At 45.8% G+C, this 15690-nt stretch overlaps 1 protein-coding gene across 6 annotated transcripts in view; it reads left to right on the forward strand.

Moving 5' to 3' along the window:
* The window catches only part of LOC142586006 (F-box only protein 9), a 64262-nt gene that overhangs the window by 30422 nt on the left and 18150 nt on the right, over positions 1 to 15690 (forward strand). For 5 of the 6 annotated variants that reach the window (XM_075697214.1, XM_075697211.1, XM_075697212.1 and 2 more), the window contains exons 9-10: positions 793 to 878; positions 10331 to 10447. In XM_075697214.1, the coding sequence (XP_075553329.1) occupies positions 793 to 878; positions 10331 to 10447 (203 nt within the window). The remainder of the gene's footprint in view (positions 1 to 792; positions 879 to 10330; positions 10448 to 15690) is intronic. The other variant, XM_075697213.1, reaches the window with a different exon arrangement.

Below are 15690 nucleotides of genomic sequence, written 5' to 3' on the forward strand. Positions count from 1 at the left end.
TGTATTGCTTCTTGCCAGTAGTGCATTAATTAACAGAATCACTTTCTGTAATGTAGCAAAAAGGTTTGTTTTGCTGTGCAGCTAAAAAAATATACTATATTACATTAAAGACCTGCATCAAAGTTCATCAAAGAGTGGTCGTCAGTGTACCAGTCCATTGCCTGGTGTAAGTTGCTCTGGCATGAGTGTTAGTGAATGTACAGTGCAATCCCAATAATTCGAAATCTCTTCATTCAAATGGATGGACAGTTCAAACTACTCTGTTTGTCCCAGAAAAGTCCTATGTATTTGAATAGAGAAAAACTCCTGTCAATTCAAACCTAAAGACCACGCAGAGGTTATTTCGAACAAAATCTCTTACTCCCATGTTCCACTTTTTGGACAAACCCAAGCCGAAGGTGAAAGTTCGATGCATCACTAGCTACTGTACTGTTGCGTACCGTAAAAATGTTGAGGAAAGATGCACAGAGCAGCATGCAGCTTAAAAAGGAGTGCAAGCTACCCCCCAGCAGCGTGCACTCGTCTCCAACGTGGGGCATGTGGGAGCACAGTGTGTGTCATACTTTTTGGCTCATCCTCGCATTTGCTCTCTCGCACCCTCAGTAAACTTGATACGGAACCTAAACTTTTTCAATGCAAGCCTAGTGACTGTTTTGCAAGCAGTGCCGCACATTTGAATGGGCGCTATATTTACGAGGTTTCTCCTAGTTCGAAATATGTTTTATTTGAATAAATTTCCAGTCCCCTTGGAGTTCTAATTAACAAGATTCTACTGTATGCTTTTCTATGCAGGACATGGGGTGAAGATTGTGGTCAGTTGAACCAGTATGACTCATGGAGGGAAATGTACATCTGCCGGCCTCGGATCTGTTACAATGGTGAGCGGCCGCTACTGCTTTTCACTGCCACCTTCAGCTGTGACATCCGGCAGTACATGTGGCACAATTAGTGTGCCGAGTACGCACAGCTCTCTGTTAGGTTTAAAATTAAATTATGGGGTTTTACGTGCCCAAACCACTTTCTGATTATGAGGCACACCGTAGTGGGGGACTCCAGAAATTTGGACCACCTGAGGTTCTTTAACGTGCACCTAAATCTAAGCACACAGGTGTTTTCGCATTTCGCCCCCATCGAAATGCGGCCGCCGTGCTCTGTTAGGTGCAGTGCGTATAAGTACTAGAAGTGAACTCAATAATGTACATGAAATATAGAAACATAAAAACAATGATTTTGTCAGTAATTAATTGTGCTGATCTTCTTTCCTCCAAATTTGCCAAACTTCAGCAGGTGACACAATTCTGATGCTGTCGCATCAACATTATAGTGCTGTAGAAATATGGTACATGTGTCAGGGAAGGCACAAACATTACACAAAGGCTTAGAAGCTAAATCTGCTACATATGCTTCTTCTTTGGGAATTTTTAAAGCACTTCTGCTTTCTGCATTGGATGACCGATATGATGCTGTGGATATGTGCCAACAGTAACAGTATTGCGGTGATTTTTTTCATGATCATGTTTGTGTGTTAAGAGGCACTAGAGAGAAAAGTTATTTGAGCTGCATTAATAAATTATCTTTATGCAGCACCAAAAATATAGCCCCTGTTACGGTGACCTTGGCCAGCCAGAAAAAACCCAAGAACAAAGGATGCTGCCTTGAAGCTCCTGCACTAGCTCACCATGATGATGGTGTCATGGCTCCTGTTCAGGCACAGTTAATTTTAGTGGCACGAGCATCGAGTGACACTCTTGCTTCTTGTGCAGCACTTCCGGCTCACCTTCTGAGATGACTGGGGACGAAATTCAAAATAAAATAGAAAAAAAATAGTACAGTACGAAATTCATGAGTTTCATTATAGATATGACATCAGAGCATAAGTTTAATTACAAGTTGAGTTGCCGAAGTGTCTGAAATAGTTAGAATTAATTAGAAATTACTGATTACGGCACATCAAAGCACAGAATCATAGACTTTAGAGACCCGCCACATGAGCATAATTTTTGTGAAATTCCTGTAAACCAGGAAGTAGAAAGCGGAAGTAGTGATATCACTAATGACGTCACACACAAGAAGTTGGCTTGATATTGTTACACGAACAAAAGATTAACAACTGGAAACTATTTACAAAGTATATTTACAAAGGATAATGCAGCGCTGGTCAGTTCAGCCGACAGCTCAGGAGCCAGGGAGCATACGTTGTCTTTGTCGGGGCGCCCGCGTGCATTGTCCCTCAAGAAACACGCAATATGCATGTAATCATTATCCCCGGCGGCGCAAGCATCGTCCCGGTGCATATAAATATAGGTGATAACAGGAGAGTAATATGGTTTGAGGCATGCAACATGCACAACGTCAGTGGAATTTGAGGCAGATGAGGCACTGGTACTGATTGGGGCGATTTCGTAGGTAACAGGAGTCACGTCACGCAGCACTTGATATGGGCCTGTGTACCGAGACAGGAGTTTTCCTGACAGGCCTGCGTGATGAGTAGGGGGACCACAGGATTACCAGAGATTCAGGCGAAAAGTGGACGTCTCTGTGTTGGCGATCGTACAAATGCCATTGCTTCTCTTGTGAGGTCAAGAGACGAGCGCAGGCAATTTTGCGTGCTTGGGCTGTCCTGGTGATGGCGTCAAGTGCATACTCACTGGTCTTTGCTGTGGCGGATGGAAGGAATGCGTCCAGTGGCATTCTTTCTGTTGTTCTCGGCCGAACAACAGAAAGAATGGGGAATAACCGGCAGTGTCGTGGCGCGAAGAATTATATGCAAAAGTGACAAAGGATAGGGCAGGGTCCCAATCAGTATGGTCGGACGAGATGTGCTTAGCAAGCATGTTTGTTAGGGTTCGATTCAGACGCTCAGTGAGACCATTAGTCTGTGGATGGTAAGACATAGTCAGCTTGTGCTTGGTGGAGAAGGACTGCAGGATGTCGACGATGACTTGAGAAAGAAATGTCTGACCACGGTCTGTGAGCAGTTGGTGTGGAGCACCGTGCTGCAGAATCACGCCGCGTAAACGAAAATCGGTGATATCTGTGGCGCAGCTTGTTGGAAGCGCTCTGGTGATGGCATAACCCGTTGCCACAGCGACCCACTTGTTGCCAGACGTGGATAGAGGGAAAGGGCCAGGTAAGTCCAAGCTAACGCAAAAGAACGGCTTCGAAGGAATGTCGAGCGGTTGAAGGCACCCGGCAGGCAGCGTCAATGGTGTTTTTCGGCGCTGGCATTTCTCACACGCCGCAACGTATTTTCAGACGTGGACATGGTGAAGAATCTGAGCAGACGTCTACTGAAAACATCGTGACGTGGTCATCTCCTATAGTATACAGGGTTGCAACCACATGCCTTAGGGTAGAACTTCGTTTGTCAGGCCAAAATTGACGTGGAAGTATGTCCGTTTATCGGCGATGGTGACGATGGAGTGGGGCACAGTGATATTGACCGTCAAAAGGACATCCGGAACAGGTGTGGCGACGTAATCACTATCGGGAACAGGAAAAGATGATAGCAAATCTACGAAAGTCAAGGCTTTAGGCGGCAGGCGGACGAAGGCAGTCGTACTAAAGTTGTTTGGCCGTTCGGCACAAATATGCGTGAGTAGAGGAAGTTCGAGGCAAAGGGTACCGGCAGAACAGTCGATCAAAGCTGAATGCACTGTAAGAAAGTCGAGTCCGAGGATTAGGTCATAGGGACAATTGGTCAGCACTGTAAAAAGAACAGGAACGTGATGGTTGGCGATACTGACACGGGAAGTACACATTATAGTGACGTCAACAGTGCTACCATCAGCCACGTGTATGGCTCGAGTAGTAGGAGGCGTGAGAACCTTCTTTAGGCGACGACAGAGGTTACAACTCATTATGGACGCCTGGGCTCCAGTATCTATTAACGCCGTCAGAGGGGCACTGCCGACGTGAACATCAAGTAAGTTCTGGCTTGTTGGGAGCGTCATTTGAGGATTTCAACATGACAAAGATAATGCAGCGCTACCCCCAGGAGCTGCATGGTCTAGTTTTCTGTCTGGGAGGGTCCATAATTGGACGACGATGAATAGCAGCGTGGCTGGGGTGACAAGGACCGACGGCGCTGAGGTGATGGCGAGCGAGCAGGACGACTGTCATCGACGGATACGCCTGATGTAGGAGGCATACGGGGAGGCGAGTAACAGCGCGAGTCGGCATATGGGCAAGGACAGGGGGAAAAGGAGCTAGAATACGGCGACGTCCAGGAGATGTGGCAGTGGCGAGCGATGTGGCCAATGCGGAGGCAACGGAAGCAAATGGGCTTGTCATGTGGAGTTCTTCACTCGGTAGAGTTACGGTATCTGGGAGGGGAATACAGATTGCTGTGAGGCGGAGCTGTCGGCACCGATCGGGTGTCACGTTGGGAGACTGAGCAGGCAGCAGGAAAACCGAGGTTGGCGAATTCTTGCCGCATCACTGCATGAATGAGAGAGATCATTGAGGCCGGTTGGTCAAAGGTCGGGTCAAGGGGGCGTGGATGGAATGGCGCAGGACTTGTAGCATACGTGTGGCACGCTCGTGTGGCACAATACGTGTGGCATGCTCATTTAAGGGTGGTGAAGCGGTAAGGTCGATGCAAGACGACGTCGCAGCCGTGTTAGGGAGCCGGGAGAACTGTGGAATGATGCGGCGGTTTTTGGCAAGCTCAAAGCGGTGGCATTTCTTGACAGTGACATCGATGGTGGACACATTGTTCAATACCAACAAGTTGAACGCGTCGTCCGCTATCTTTTTGAGTACGTGGCCGACGTTTTTGGCGACTTTCCGGCAAAGAGCGAGCACATCTTGTATGTACGGGACATACGATTCAGTAGAAGACTGAACTCGGGTAGCAAGCTCTTTTCTTGCAGCCAGCTGCTAAACGGTGGGATTGCGAAAGAGGTTGCCGAGCTTCCCCTTGAAAGCATCCCAGCTAGAGATCTCGCCCTCATGTGTCCGGAACCAGACACGAGGAGTTCTGGCCAAGTAGAATAGGACATTCACTAGCATAGTGGTAGGGTCCCAGCAGTTGTTTTGGCTAACATGCTCATACAGGTGGAGCCAATCCTCAATGTCGACATTATCTTGGCTGGAGAATATGCCAGGATATCAGGGGTTGGTAACTGTAACGTACGTTGCTGGTGGGGTCACAGGAGTAGAAGCAGACTAGGTGTCGTCACCAGGAGCCGGCTAATTAATGGAAAACAGTTCCCTGGCATAGATTGAACATTTGCCTAGCAGAGCAGATGTTACGTCACGCCCTCCTCCCTTGCTTCTCCTCCCCTGGCGCTCACCTGCTTGCTCGCTTGCTTGCAACACCTGCACGCACGCTCGTTACATGGTCTGACGTCAGCACCGGAGAGGGTGTGTAAGGTGCACTTCGTGTGCCACTTGCCAGGGGGCTATGCCCCGCCAGGTGGTGCGCGTGGTGCTTCCTCCTTGCCCTCCCTTTCTTCTCATCCACATATTGTGCTGGGGGAAAGACGTTCGCTCGTTTAACCTAAAGAACAATACCGAGTGCGCGTGCCACTAAGAGACACTTAAGTGAAAGATTAGGGTTGCTTACCATTTTTTATTGCAATAACAATCATATAGACGCTCCAAGCGTATTTTTGCTGTCGTTGTCACTGTGAGGTTCTGTATAACAGTTAAACCTCGATGTAACGAACTTCAATATAATGAAATTCTCGATATAACAAAGTATTTAACTTTTCACAACTTTTTGTCATTGAACACCATGTATTTAGAACCTCAATATAACGAAGTGTGTTTGTATGCGATTTCAATATAACGAAATTCTCGATATTTATTTATTTATTTTATTTATTTAAAAATACCTTACAGGCCTCAAAGTGAGGCATTGAGTAAGGGGGGCAGTACATAGAAAATACATTGAATACAAGACATCTATAAACCGTATCTGTTTACAACCTACAACCAAAGTACAACTGAAATGAAAAAAGAATTATTTAGATCACGATTCACTAGGAAAAAGAAGAAACATAAAAAAACATAATATAATAACAAGGAATAAATCGCACAGATTGTTGTCAGTGAAGTCGTGTAATTAATAAAAACAGTAATGATGAAAAACAATGACAGAAAAGTTACGGACGCGACATTCCAACGAAACGGTAAACATAGCGACATAACAGTAATAATGCGAAAATAAGCTGTAAATATAGTGCAAGTATAGAAAGCATTGTGCGACAAACGTAAAACTTCACTTTTCTTTAGTCATGTATTCAATCAAAGTATCACGGAATGAATCGTAGTTAGATTGGCTTGCAATGCTGTCCGGGAGTGAATTCCATATTCTGATAGCACGAGGAAGAGCAGAGTAATGGAATGCCTTTGTAGACCCGTAAAGGCGGGCATAGCTGAAATGATTATGAAGCCTATGTGACGTGGAGTAGGGTCGTTTCAAGCATGCGGGTGTTCGAGTGGAGTGAAGGAATTTGTGGAACAGTGTTAAAAGGGCAATGTCTCGGCGAGTGCTCAAGGATTGTAATGAAAGCTTAAGTTTTATTTGTGTAACGCTAGACTGGTAGCTGTAATCGTTTATGATGAAGCGGCTTGCTCTATTCTGGATCCGTTCTAGCGTTTCAGTTAGGTATTTCTGGTGAGGGGACCAAATGGGAGATGCATACTCGAGCTTGGGACGAACGAGAGTTAGGTAAGCTAGCTTGCGAACATTTGAAGGAACATTTCTTAAGTTGCGTCGCAAGTACCCCAACGATTGGGAAGCATAAGCTGAAATGGACGTGATATGCTCTGTCCAAGAAAGATTTGATGTGAATAGAACCCCTAGATACTTATATTGTGTAGCCGTTGTAACAGTGTAATTGTTAATATGGTAGGGATACTGTGAGGTTGCCGACTTCCGGGTAAAAGACATTACTTTGCATTTTGTGGTATTTAAAGTCATTAGCCATTTATTGCACCAGTTATTGATTTGTTGAACGTCTTGCTGAAGAACGAGATGATCATCTGAGTTTTTAATAGGGCGATAAATTATGCAGTCGTCGGCAAATATTCTGATGGTGGAGGACAAATTTTGAGGTAAGTCGTTAATAAATATTAGAAAAAGCAAGGGACCGAGGACGCTACCCTGTGGTACACCAGAAGAAACGTCCGTTACGGAGGAAGAGTAGTTATTTGCAATAGTAAACTGCTGACGATTAGACAGGAAATTTCGGAGCCATGACAAGGTAAGACAGTCTAATTTAAGTGCGGAGAGTTTTGATATTAGGCGACAATGTGCGACACGGTCGAATGCCTTCGAAAAATCAAGGAACAAGCAATCAGTTTGTAAGTTATAATTTAGGTTAGTGTGTAGGTCTGTTGTAAATTCAAATAACTGTATCGCACGAGAGGCCCTTCCTAAAGCCATAACGAAGTATTTAACTTTTCACAACTTTTTGTCATTGAACACCATGTATTTAGAACCTCAATATAACGAAGTGTGTTTGTATGCGATTTCAGCATAACGAAATTTCGCTTCTGCCACAAAGAAATGCCAAGAGAATAAATGGAAACTTCCGCAGACGCAGATGGTCAAATGATCGAATTAAAAGCTACTGCTTGCAAACACACCTTTCAAATCGTATGCAGCGCAACATGAGCGAACGCCGAAGTGGAGCCGCATCACATTCCGTATAAAGTTCAAGTGTGATAAGATCGATCCTAGCGCGCCTCGCGCACATTGTGCTGTGGGTGTGAGTGAAAGTGTGCGAGGGGGAGACAAGAAATATGGTGGCTTCCAAAGTGCTGCCTTCCTGTGCGAGCAAAGGGAAAGGGGGGAGGGGAGCGAGTTCACGCTATCGGGTAAGGTGGCGCGCATTTGGGCCACGGCTGTGCATGGCTGTAAAGGTGGCGGAGCGCATACGCAGCATTGCACCCTGCTCAAGAGGTAATCTGCAGCATGTGCGAAGAGTGGGTGTGCTGGGACAGCATACCATCACATAAGCTGTCTTTCCGCGTGTTTGTTACGTAATCTCGAGTTTCGGTGACCCGTTGGAGCGAAAGGCAGATGAAGCATTCGCTCCCCGCTGTCGGTGCTTTTCCTGATAGCATTGTCCCAGTGCGAGTGACGCTATCGACCGCAGGGGCGGAGTTCACGCTGTGGGGTCTCTCACACCCGTGCTCTTGGGACAAAGGAACGACAACACAGTAGTGCAAACAATCACAAGGGCATTTATTGCACCTTTCATAGATCAGTGCCTGCTAGCCGAGTTGCTACCCACAAAACATGCCGATGGGCGCGCGACAAATCCAGAAGTCCGACTCACCGCGACCGGAAGCGAGCGAATATGTTCGCCCCATGCTGGATCCCAACGCCTGGTCGTTCGCGTGTATGGTCACGCGAATCGTGGCGCGTTCGAGGGCGGCCACGCGAGGCGGTCTCGCAGAAGCATGGGTCGGCGCGCACGCGGGAGACGTCCCCGCCGTGCGCCGACCCGCCGGGAAAGAGGGTCGCTGCACGTGCGGCGCGGCACGTCCGTGCTGCTTGCTGTCTCGAACCCCAGAGAGCAAGCGCCTTCCCTTCGGCGCCCAGGTAACCTCGCCTGTCGGCGGCGTTAGCAGCGCAACACTCGCGCCATCTCTCGCACTGCGCTTCAACCACATCGGTCGGCGCAGGCGTCACGCAGGCCACGCGGCGAAGCGGGAGTACAGGAGACGCGCTATGCGGGAAAAACATCAGGGGAGGCGCGAGGGTCGCGCATCCCCACAACGCGAAAGCGTGGCTGTCTTTGCTTAATTGGTATCACTGATGTGAAGTCATCGTCGACGTACGTGGCATGAACAGTGTCACATTCGTCACCGGCTCCCAACTTCAGAATGAATTATTTTATCATTCAAATTTGCCTTTTTTGATTGCCCGATCATTTGGAAAATTCTGCGACCCTTTTCTGTGTAAGAAAAATCAATCGGCGACTCTACTTATCTGCATACAAGGTCGAATTTCAATACAACGAATTTTGTATAAAACGAAGCAAATTGCTGATTTTACCTACTTCGTTATATCGAGGTTTAACCGTATTTGCATATGTGTATGCTATATGCCAGGCTATATGACATGCAGTATATGCGGGTTATACAGTAAAACCCTGTTAATTCGGATTTCACAGGACCGGAGGAAATGTTCGAATTAACCGAATGTTGAATTAACGAGGTTTCGACAATAATAACTCAAAAAATGCCTAAAACATCAATATACCTTTACTTTATGCTCGTTGCGCGCGAGAAGTTTGCGTGGAAAGCACAATTTTTTGGAGTTCTTGTAGGTGGTGAAGTCAGCACAGATTGCCGGGAGAAATGAAGCGACGGGTACACGTACGATGTCAGGAAAAAACAAAGTATAAATGGAAAAAAAGAAAAGTGCAAACAAATTAACGGGAGTTTTATGCCATAGGGTTATGTACATGTTTGATGCACCAGACGGCGTGTCCAAATTGACCGAATTTCCAAATTAATGGAGACCGAAATAACAAGGTTTTACTGTATTGCCACACCATTCTATCACTAAAGTTGCTCATGGCAGGTTTTACATTCTTAAGCAGAGTTTGGGTACAGGCTAGTTGGTATTCCATTGCAAACATAACTTACAGCGTGTACATAGAAAGGGACCAAAAGAAAGACGAAGACAAGCGCTGCGCTGTTTTCCCATCCACTTTCTTCAATATTTATGTTTTACTACAAGAACTAACCCTGGGAATGTTAGCCAGCGCCACCACTTGCAAACCTTGGTGGCGGATGTGGAACATCCTTTCTGCTGAAGGCGTCACGGGTATGTGATCTTTTTGGGTGAAGGCAACTGGTCAATAAACCCACATATGCTACCTGAAGGCACCAATGTTGCTTGGATTTGAGGTTTAAGCCGACTACAACATCGATTTAAGAACTGGAAACCCTTACTAGAGTTTTCGATATTCTGGAGGGAGTTTTCAGTTCTATATAGTTCAGCAAACCAATTACTAAATAATTAATTACCATAATAATCAGTATTTAAACAATTATAATTTCACAGTTTTTTTTCGTACTAGTGTACTTTCAATGATCAGAAATAAATATGAACAAGCTGTATTAATTTTGTTTGGGCTTTGTGGGGTTAAAGTTACTTGGTTATTTGTATTATGTGTGGGAAGAAGGAGCGGAATGACTGTTGCTAGACTCGCTTCAAGAGGAATGGGCAATTCTTTTGCATGGTGCTTTGAAGTGAATTCTCTGAGATCAGTTTGAAGGATCCTTTTTTATTTGCAAAATTGTGAAGCTTCATTGTGTGGATCTGCCTGTGTTACTGCTAACAGTTTTGCACTTCCTTCAGGTGTTTATATCAACCGAACCACATATGTGAGGCATGGCGAGTCGTCGTTCCAAGACTCAAGCTATCGTCCATGCTTTCTGGTGGAGTACTTTCGGTACCTCCGTTTCTTTGCTGATGGTGAGTTGTTGTGTTGTTAACAGCTGCAGTGCCTGCAAGTCTTTATTTGCGTAGCAGACCGATGAGTAAGTGAGTGAAATAACTTTATTAGGTCCAGAGAAGATGCAGGGGAGACCCCGCGCCACCCGGCTAGTCCCACGTAGGGACCGCCAGCCAAGCTGAGCTTGACGGTCAGATCGCGGGCACTCTGGACGGCCAGGGTTTGGTCGTTGAGTGCGGGGCTGTCCAAGAGCGCAGCCCACCTATCCTCGCTGAAGGAGGAGCCGATGGCTTTACACTCCTGCAACGCATGATCCAATATTGCCCTTAATCCACAGGCAGGGCAGTTCGCACTGGGATACCTTTCAGGGTATATTGCATGAAGAGCCGCAAGGTTAAGATATGCACGGGCTTGTACAAGTTAAAGGGTCACCGCCCGCGCCTTGCATAAGGCGGGGTGCAGGAGGGGGAATACCCGTCTTGACAGATGGTCGTGTGCGGTAACCTCATTGAACTTGAGCAAGGGTTCCCCGCAGGGCAGGGGGAGTGCGGAGGTGGTGCGGTCCATGAGTCCTCGCGTGGCCTTGTGCGTGGATACCTTTCAGGGTATATTGCATGAAGAGCCGCAAGGTTAAGATATGCACGGGCTTGTACAAGTTAAAGGGTCACCGCCCGCGCCTTGCATAAGGCGGGGTGCAGGAGGGGGAATACCCGTCTTGACAGATGGTCGTGTGCGGTAACCTCATTGAACTTGAGCAAGGGTTCCCCGCAGGGCAGGGGGAGTGCGGAGGTGGTGCGGTCCATGAGTCCTCGCGTGGCCTTGTGCGTGGCTTTGTTAGGGTTAGAGGGAGAGCCCTCAGTCGACCCCAAGTGAGTGGGAAACCAAGTGAGAGAACGCGGAGAGATACTTTTGGCACTTTAGAGAATGCGGAGGGCATCAGGGAGACCATCCCGGTTTGGTAGGCCTTAATGGCTGCCTTAGAATCACTATATATTGCCTCTCTGCGACCATCGAGCACAGCCAGTACGATTGCAACCTGTGCGGCTATTATAGGCCTCAAAGTGCGTACCGTAGTGCAGCAAGTGAGCCTGGAATTGAAGTCAACGATGGAGACGATGAATGCCTCTTATCGGACATATGCCATGGCATCCATGGAGCTTGCCTCAATGTGGTTGTTGCGGACATGCTCGAGTAGAGCTCTACACCTGACCCGGCGTCTGCCGACATTGTTTGCGGGGTGTATATTGCGGGGAATGGGTGCGATGTGCAGTTGAGACCTGATGTCACTGGGAATGTGCATGGTGTCAGGGCACTGGTTGACAGGGTTGAGGCCGGGGTGCTGGATAGCCTGAGCAGCTGTGAGCGCTCTTGTGCCTTGATTATTTTTTTGAGCATGTTGTGGACTCCAAGCTTAAAGACCTTTCTGATGAGGGAATTGAGTTGTTCCTCTCTGCAACATGCCCATTATGCATGGCCACTGAGTATGAAAGGTGGCAGAGAACAAAAGCATGTACAATGCGGATGAGATTGTAGCAGACCAGTAGTTCAAAATTTTACTTGAATATCTTGAATTCAAGCTTTTCATTTTTTTTTCAGTAAATGAAGGTCTTGCAGCTCTAAACCTCAGAAAAAATACTGGCAAACCTCAGAGTGCCCTAAATAATTTACCATAATAGCTTTTCGGTTTTGTTTCCCAGGAGGTATATGTGTCACGACGCAAGCAGTAATCACATCACAGTAGGACACTACAACGTTTTGAAACTCACTGCGGCTCGCTAGGTCATCCGCTATGTTGCTACATCGACCCTCACAACGAGTAGCAGTATAGGAGGCAACGTAGCGAGCCGAAGCGAGTGCCATAATGTCATAATGTTCTACTCTCACATGATTACTACCTGCATCACGACTAGAGACCGAATGATGGGTAAATGCCTATTTCTTTCTTCTCAGGGCCACACCCCTTTTTGTGTACAAGCATTAATTATGGGTTAAGAAGTGTTTCAGAAGTGTAACCCTTAATGACCATCGGTTACCTTCCCTCCTCATTACATGTCCTGCCCATGCCCATTTCTTTTTCTTGATTTCAACTAAGAGGTCATTAACTCGCGTTTGTTCCGTCACCCAATCTGCTCTTTTCTTATCCCTTAATGTTACACCCATCATTCTTCTTTCCAAAGCTCGTTGCGTCGTCCTCAATTTAAGTAGAACCCTTTTCGTAAGCCTCCAGGTTTCTGCCCCATATGTGAGTACTGGTAAGACACAGCTGTTATACACTATCTTTAACTATCTATCACTATCTTTCAGTATTTTTACATACGGCTCATCTACACCCTGATTCTGTAATGCCTCCATGACTGCTGAGGTTTTGACTGAATCGAACGCTTTCTCGTAATCAATGAAAGCTATATATAAGGGTTGGTTATATTCCGCACATTTCTCTATCACCTGATTAAATAGTGTGAATATGGTCTATTGTTGAGTAGCCTTTACGGAATCTTGCTGGTCCTTTGTTTAACGGAAGTCTAATGTGTTTGTGATTCTATTTGCAATTACCTTAGTAAATACATTGTAGGCAACGGACAGTAAGCTGATCGGCCTATAATTTTTTCAAGTCTTTGGCGTCCCCTTTCTTATGGATTAGGATTATGTTAGCGTTCTTCCAAGATTCCGGTACGCTTGAAGTCATGAGGCATTGCGTATACAGGGTGGCCAGTTTTTCTAGAACAATCTGCCCACGATCCTTCAACAAATATGCTGTTACCTGATCCTCCCCAGCTGCCTTCCCCCTTTGCATAGCTCCCAATGCTTTCTTTACTTCTTCCGGCGTTACTTGTGGGATTTCAAATTCCTCTAGACTACTCTCTTCCACTATCGTCGTGGGTGCCACTGGTACTGTATAGATCTCTATAGAACTCCTCAGCCACTTGAATGATCTCATCTATATTAGTAATGATATTGCCGGCTTTGTCTCTTATACATCTGATTCTTGCCTATTCCTAGTTTCTTCACTGCTTTTAGGCTTCCTCCGTTCCTGAGAACATGTTCAATTCTATCCATATTATACTTCCTTATGTCAGCTGTCTTACGCTTGTTGATTAACTTGGAAAGTTCTGCCAGTTCTATTCTAGCTGTAGGGTTAGAGGCTTTCATACATTGGTGTTTCTTGATCAGATCTTTCGTCTCCTGCGATAGCTTACTGGTATCCTGTGTAATGGAGTTACCACCGACTTCTAGTGCATACTCCTTAATGATGCCCATAAGATTGCTGTTCATTGCTTCAACACTATAAGGTCCTCTTCCTGAGCTAAGGCCGAATGTCTGTTCTGTAGCTTAATCCGGAATTCCTCTATTTTCCCTCTTACCGCTAACTCATTGATCGGCTTCTTATGTACCAGTTTCTTCCGTTCCCTCCTCAAGTCTAGGCTAATTCGAGTTCTTGCCATCCTATGGTCACTGCAGCGCACCTTGCTGAGCACGTCCACATCTTGTATCATGCCAGGGTTATCGCAGAGTATAAAGTCTATTTAATTTCTAGTCTCGCCATTCGGGCTCCTCCACGTCCACTTTTGGCTATCTTGCTTGCGGAAGAAGGTATTCATTATCCGCATATTATTCTGTTCTGCAAACTCTACTAATAACTCTCCCCTGCTATTCCTAGAGCCTATGCCATATCGCCCCACTGAATTGTCTCCAGCCTGCTTCTTGCCTACCCTGGCATTGAAGTCTCCCATCAGTATAGTGTATTTTGTTTTGACTTTACCCATTGCCGATTCCACATCTTCATAGAAGCTTTCGACTTCCTGGTCATCATGACTGGATGTAGGGGCATAGACCTGTACGACCTTCTATTTGTACCTCTTATTAAGTTTCACAAGACCTGCTACCCTCTCGTTAATGCTATAGAATTCTTGCATGTTACCAGCTATATCCTTATTAATCAGGAATCCGACTCCTAGTTCTCGTCTCTCCGCTAAGCCCCGGTAGCACAGGACGTGCCCGCTTTTCAGCACTGTATATGCTTCTTTCGTCCTCCTTACTTCACTGAGCCCTATTATATCCCATTTACTGCCCTCTAATTCCTTCAATAGCACTGCTAGACAGCATTCTAGCATTAAACGTTGCCAGGTTCAGATTCCAATGGCGGCCTGTCCGGACTTAGATTTAGGTGTATGTTAAAAAAAACGCTGGTGGTCGAAATTTCCGGAGTCCTCCACTACGGCGTGCCTCATAATCAGAAAGTGGTTTTGGCACGTAAAACCCCATAATTTTTTTTTTCCTAGTGCAAGCCCAAAATAAGTGTTTTCGATAGGAAATGACTTGCATTCAACACATTTACTGTTCACTGGTAAGACATACGCTGCCACTAAAGGGGTTGGTATTGGGGTCCCCATGGGAGTTCGATGTGTGCGTGCTGGCTGGTCAAGTTTTAATTATCCAGCGAAAGCTAATTTTAGGATTGAAATAATGAAAGTTTGGGCCAGAAATGCATGGATGCCGGCTGGGATCTTTGGTTGGAATCAAATTAACCAGAGTCAAATTAACCGAACTTTACTCCGTAAAAAGAGAACCTATGGAATACAGTTCACAAGGCGTGACACAGCTACCGCATTATAACAAAAGTTCAGTCTATCAAATGTGCATTGCAGTAGCTGTTGAGAATGTCTGTGCAAAATTACAGTCTATGTTGAAGAAATGCAGTTTCTATGGCTTAAAAATATTTCTGAGGTTCTCACAAGGGAGCAGACAACAGATCTGTTACAATGTTGAGTGCCTGTTTTCATCCTGTACAAGCTTACTGTGAGTGGGAAGAGGCACAAGCTTGAACTTCCAAACCCCAAGGGATGATGATCATGTGTTACTGTGATAGGTTTAAAAAATACTTCTAAACATAGTGTTCAATGCTCCTTTTCTTACTGTAACATTTTTTGACTTCAACTCATGAGGCTCAAATTTTCTGCTTCTCTCATTAACCATTTAGTGGGTTTCCTGGTCTATGTTCTGTTTGTGCTTGCTCCACTTGATGCGATTGTAAACGAAAAAGTTGAACTATATTAAATTTACACTACCTGCTAATTGTGCAAGAACAGATGTATTAAACAGTTCCTTTTGTGTTGCTTTTACTAAAGTATTAAACATGTTGGTTGCAGTAGGCAGGTTGACAAAAAAGCGGCCCCTCATGCACACACCAAAGCCATGGCAATCAGTGGCTTCAAAATAAGGTTGCTACCTCACAAGTAAATGCTACTTTAGTTTTTTTTACCAC

The sequence above is a fragment of the Dermacentor variabilis genome, chromosome 6, assembly GCF_050947875.1.
Source record: "Dermacentor variabilis isolate Ectoservices chromosome 6, ASM5094787v1, whole genome shotgun sequence".
In the NCBI taxonomy this organism is placed as follows: domain Eukaryota; kingdom Metazoa; phylum Arthropoda; class Arachnida; order Ixodida; family Ixodidae; genus Dermacentor; species Dermacentor variabilis.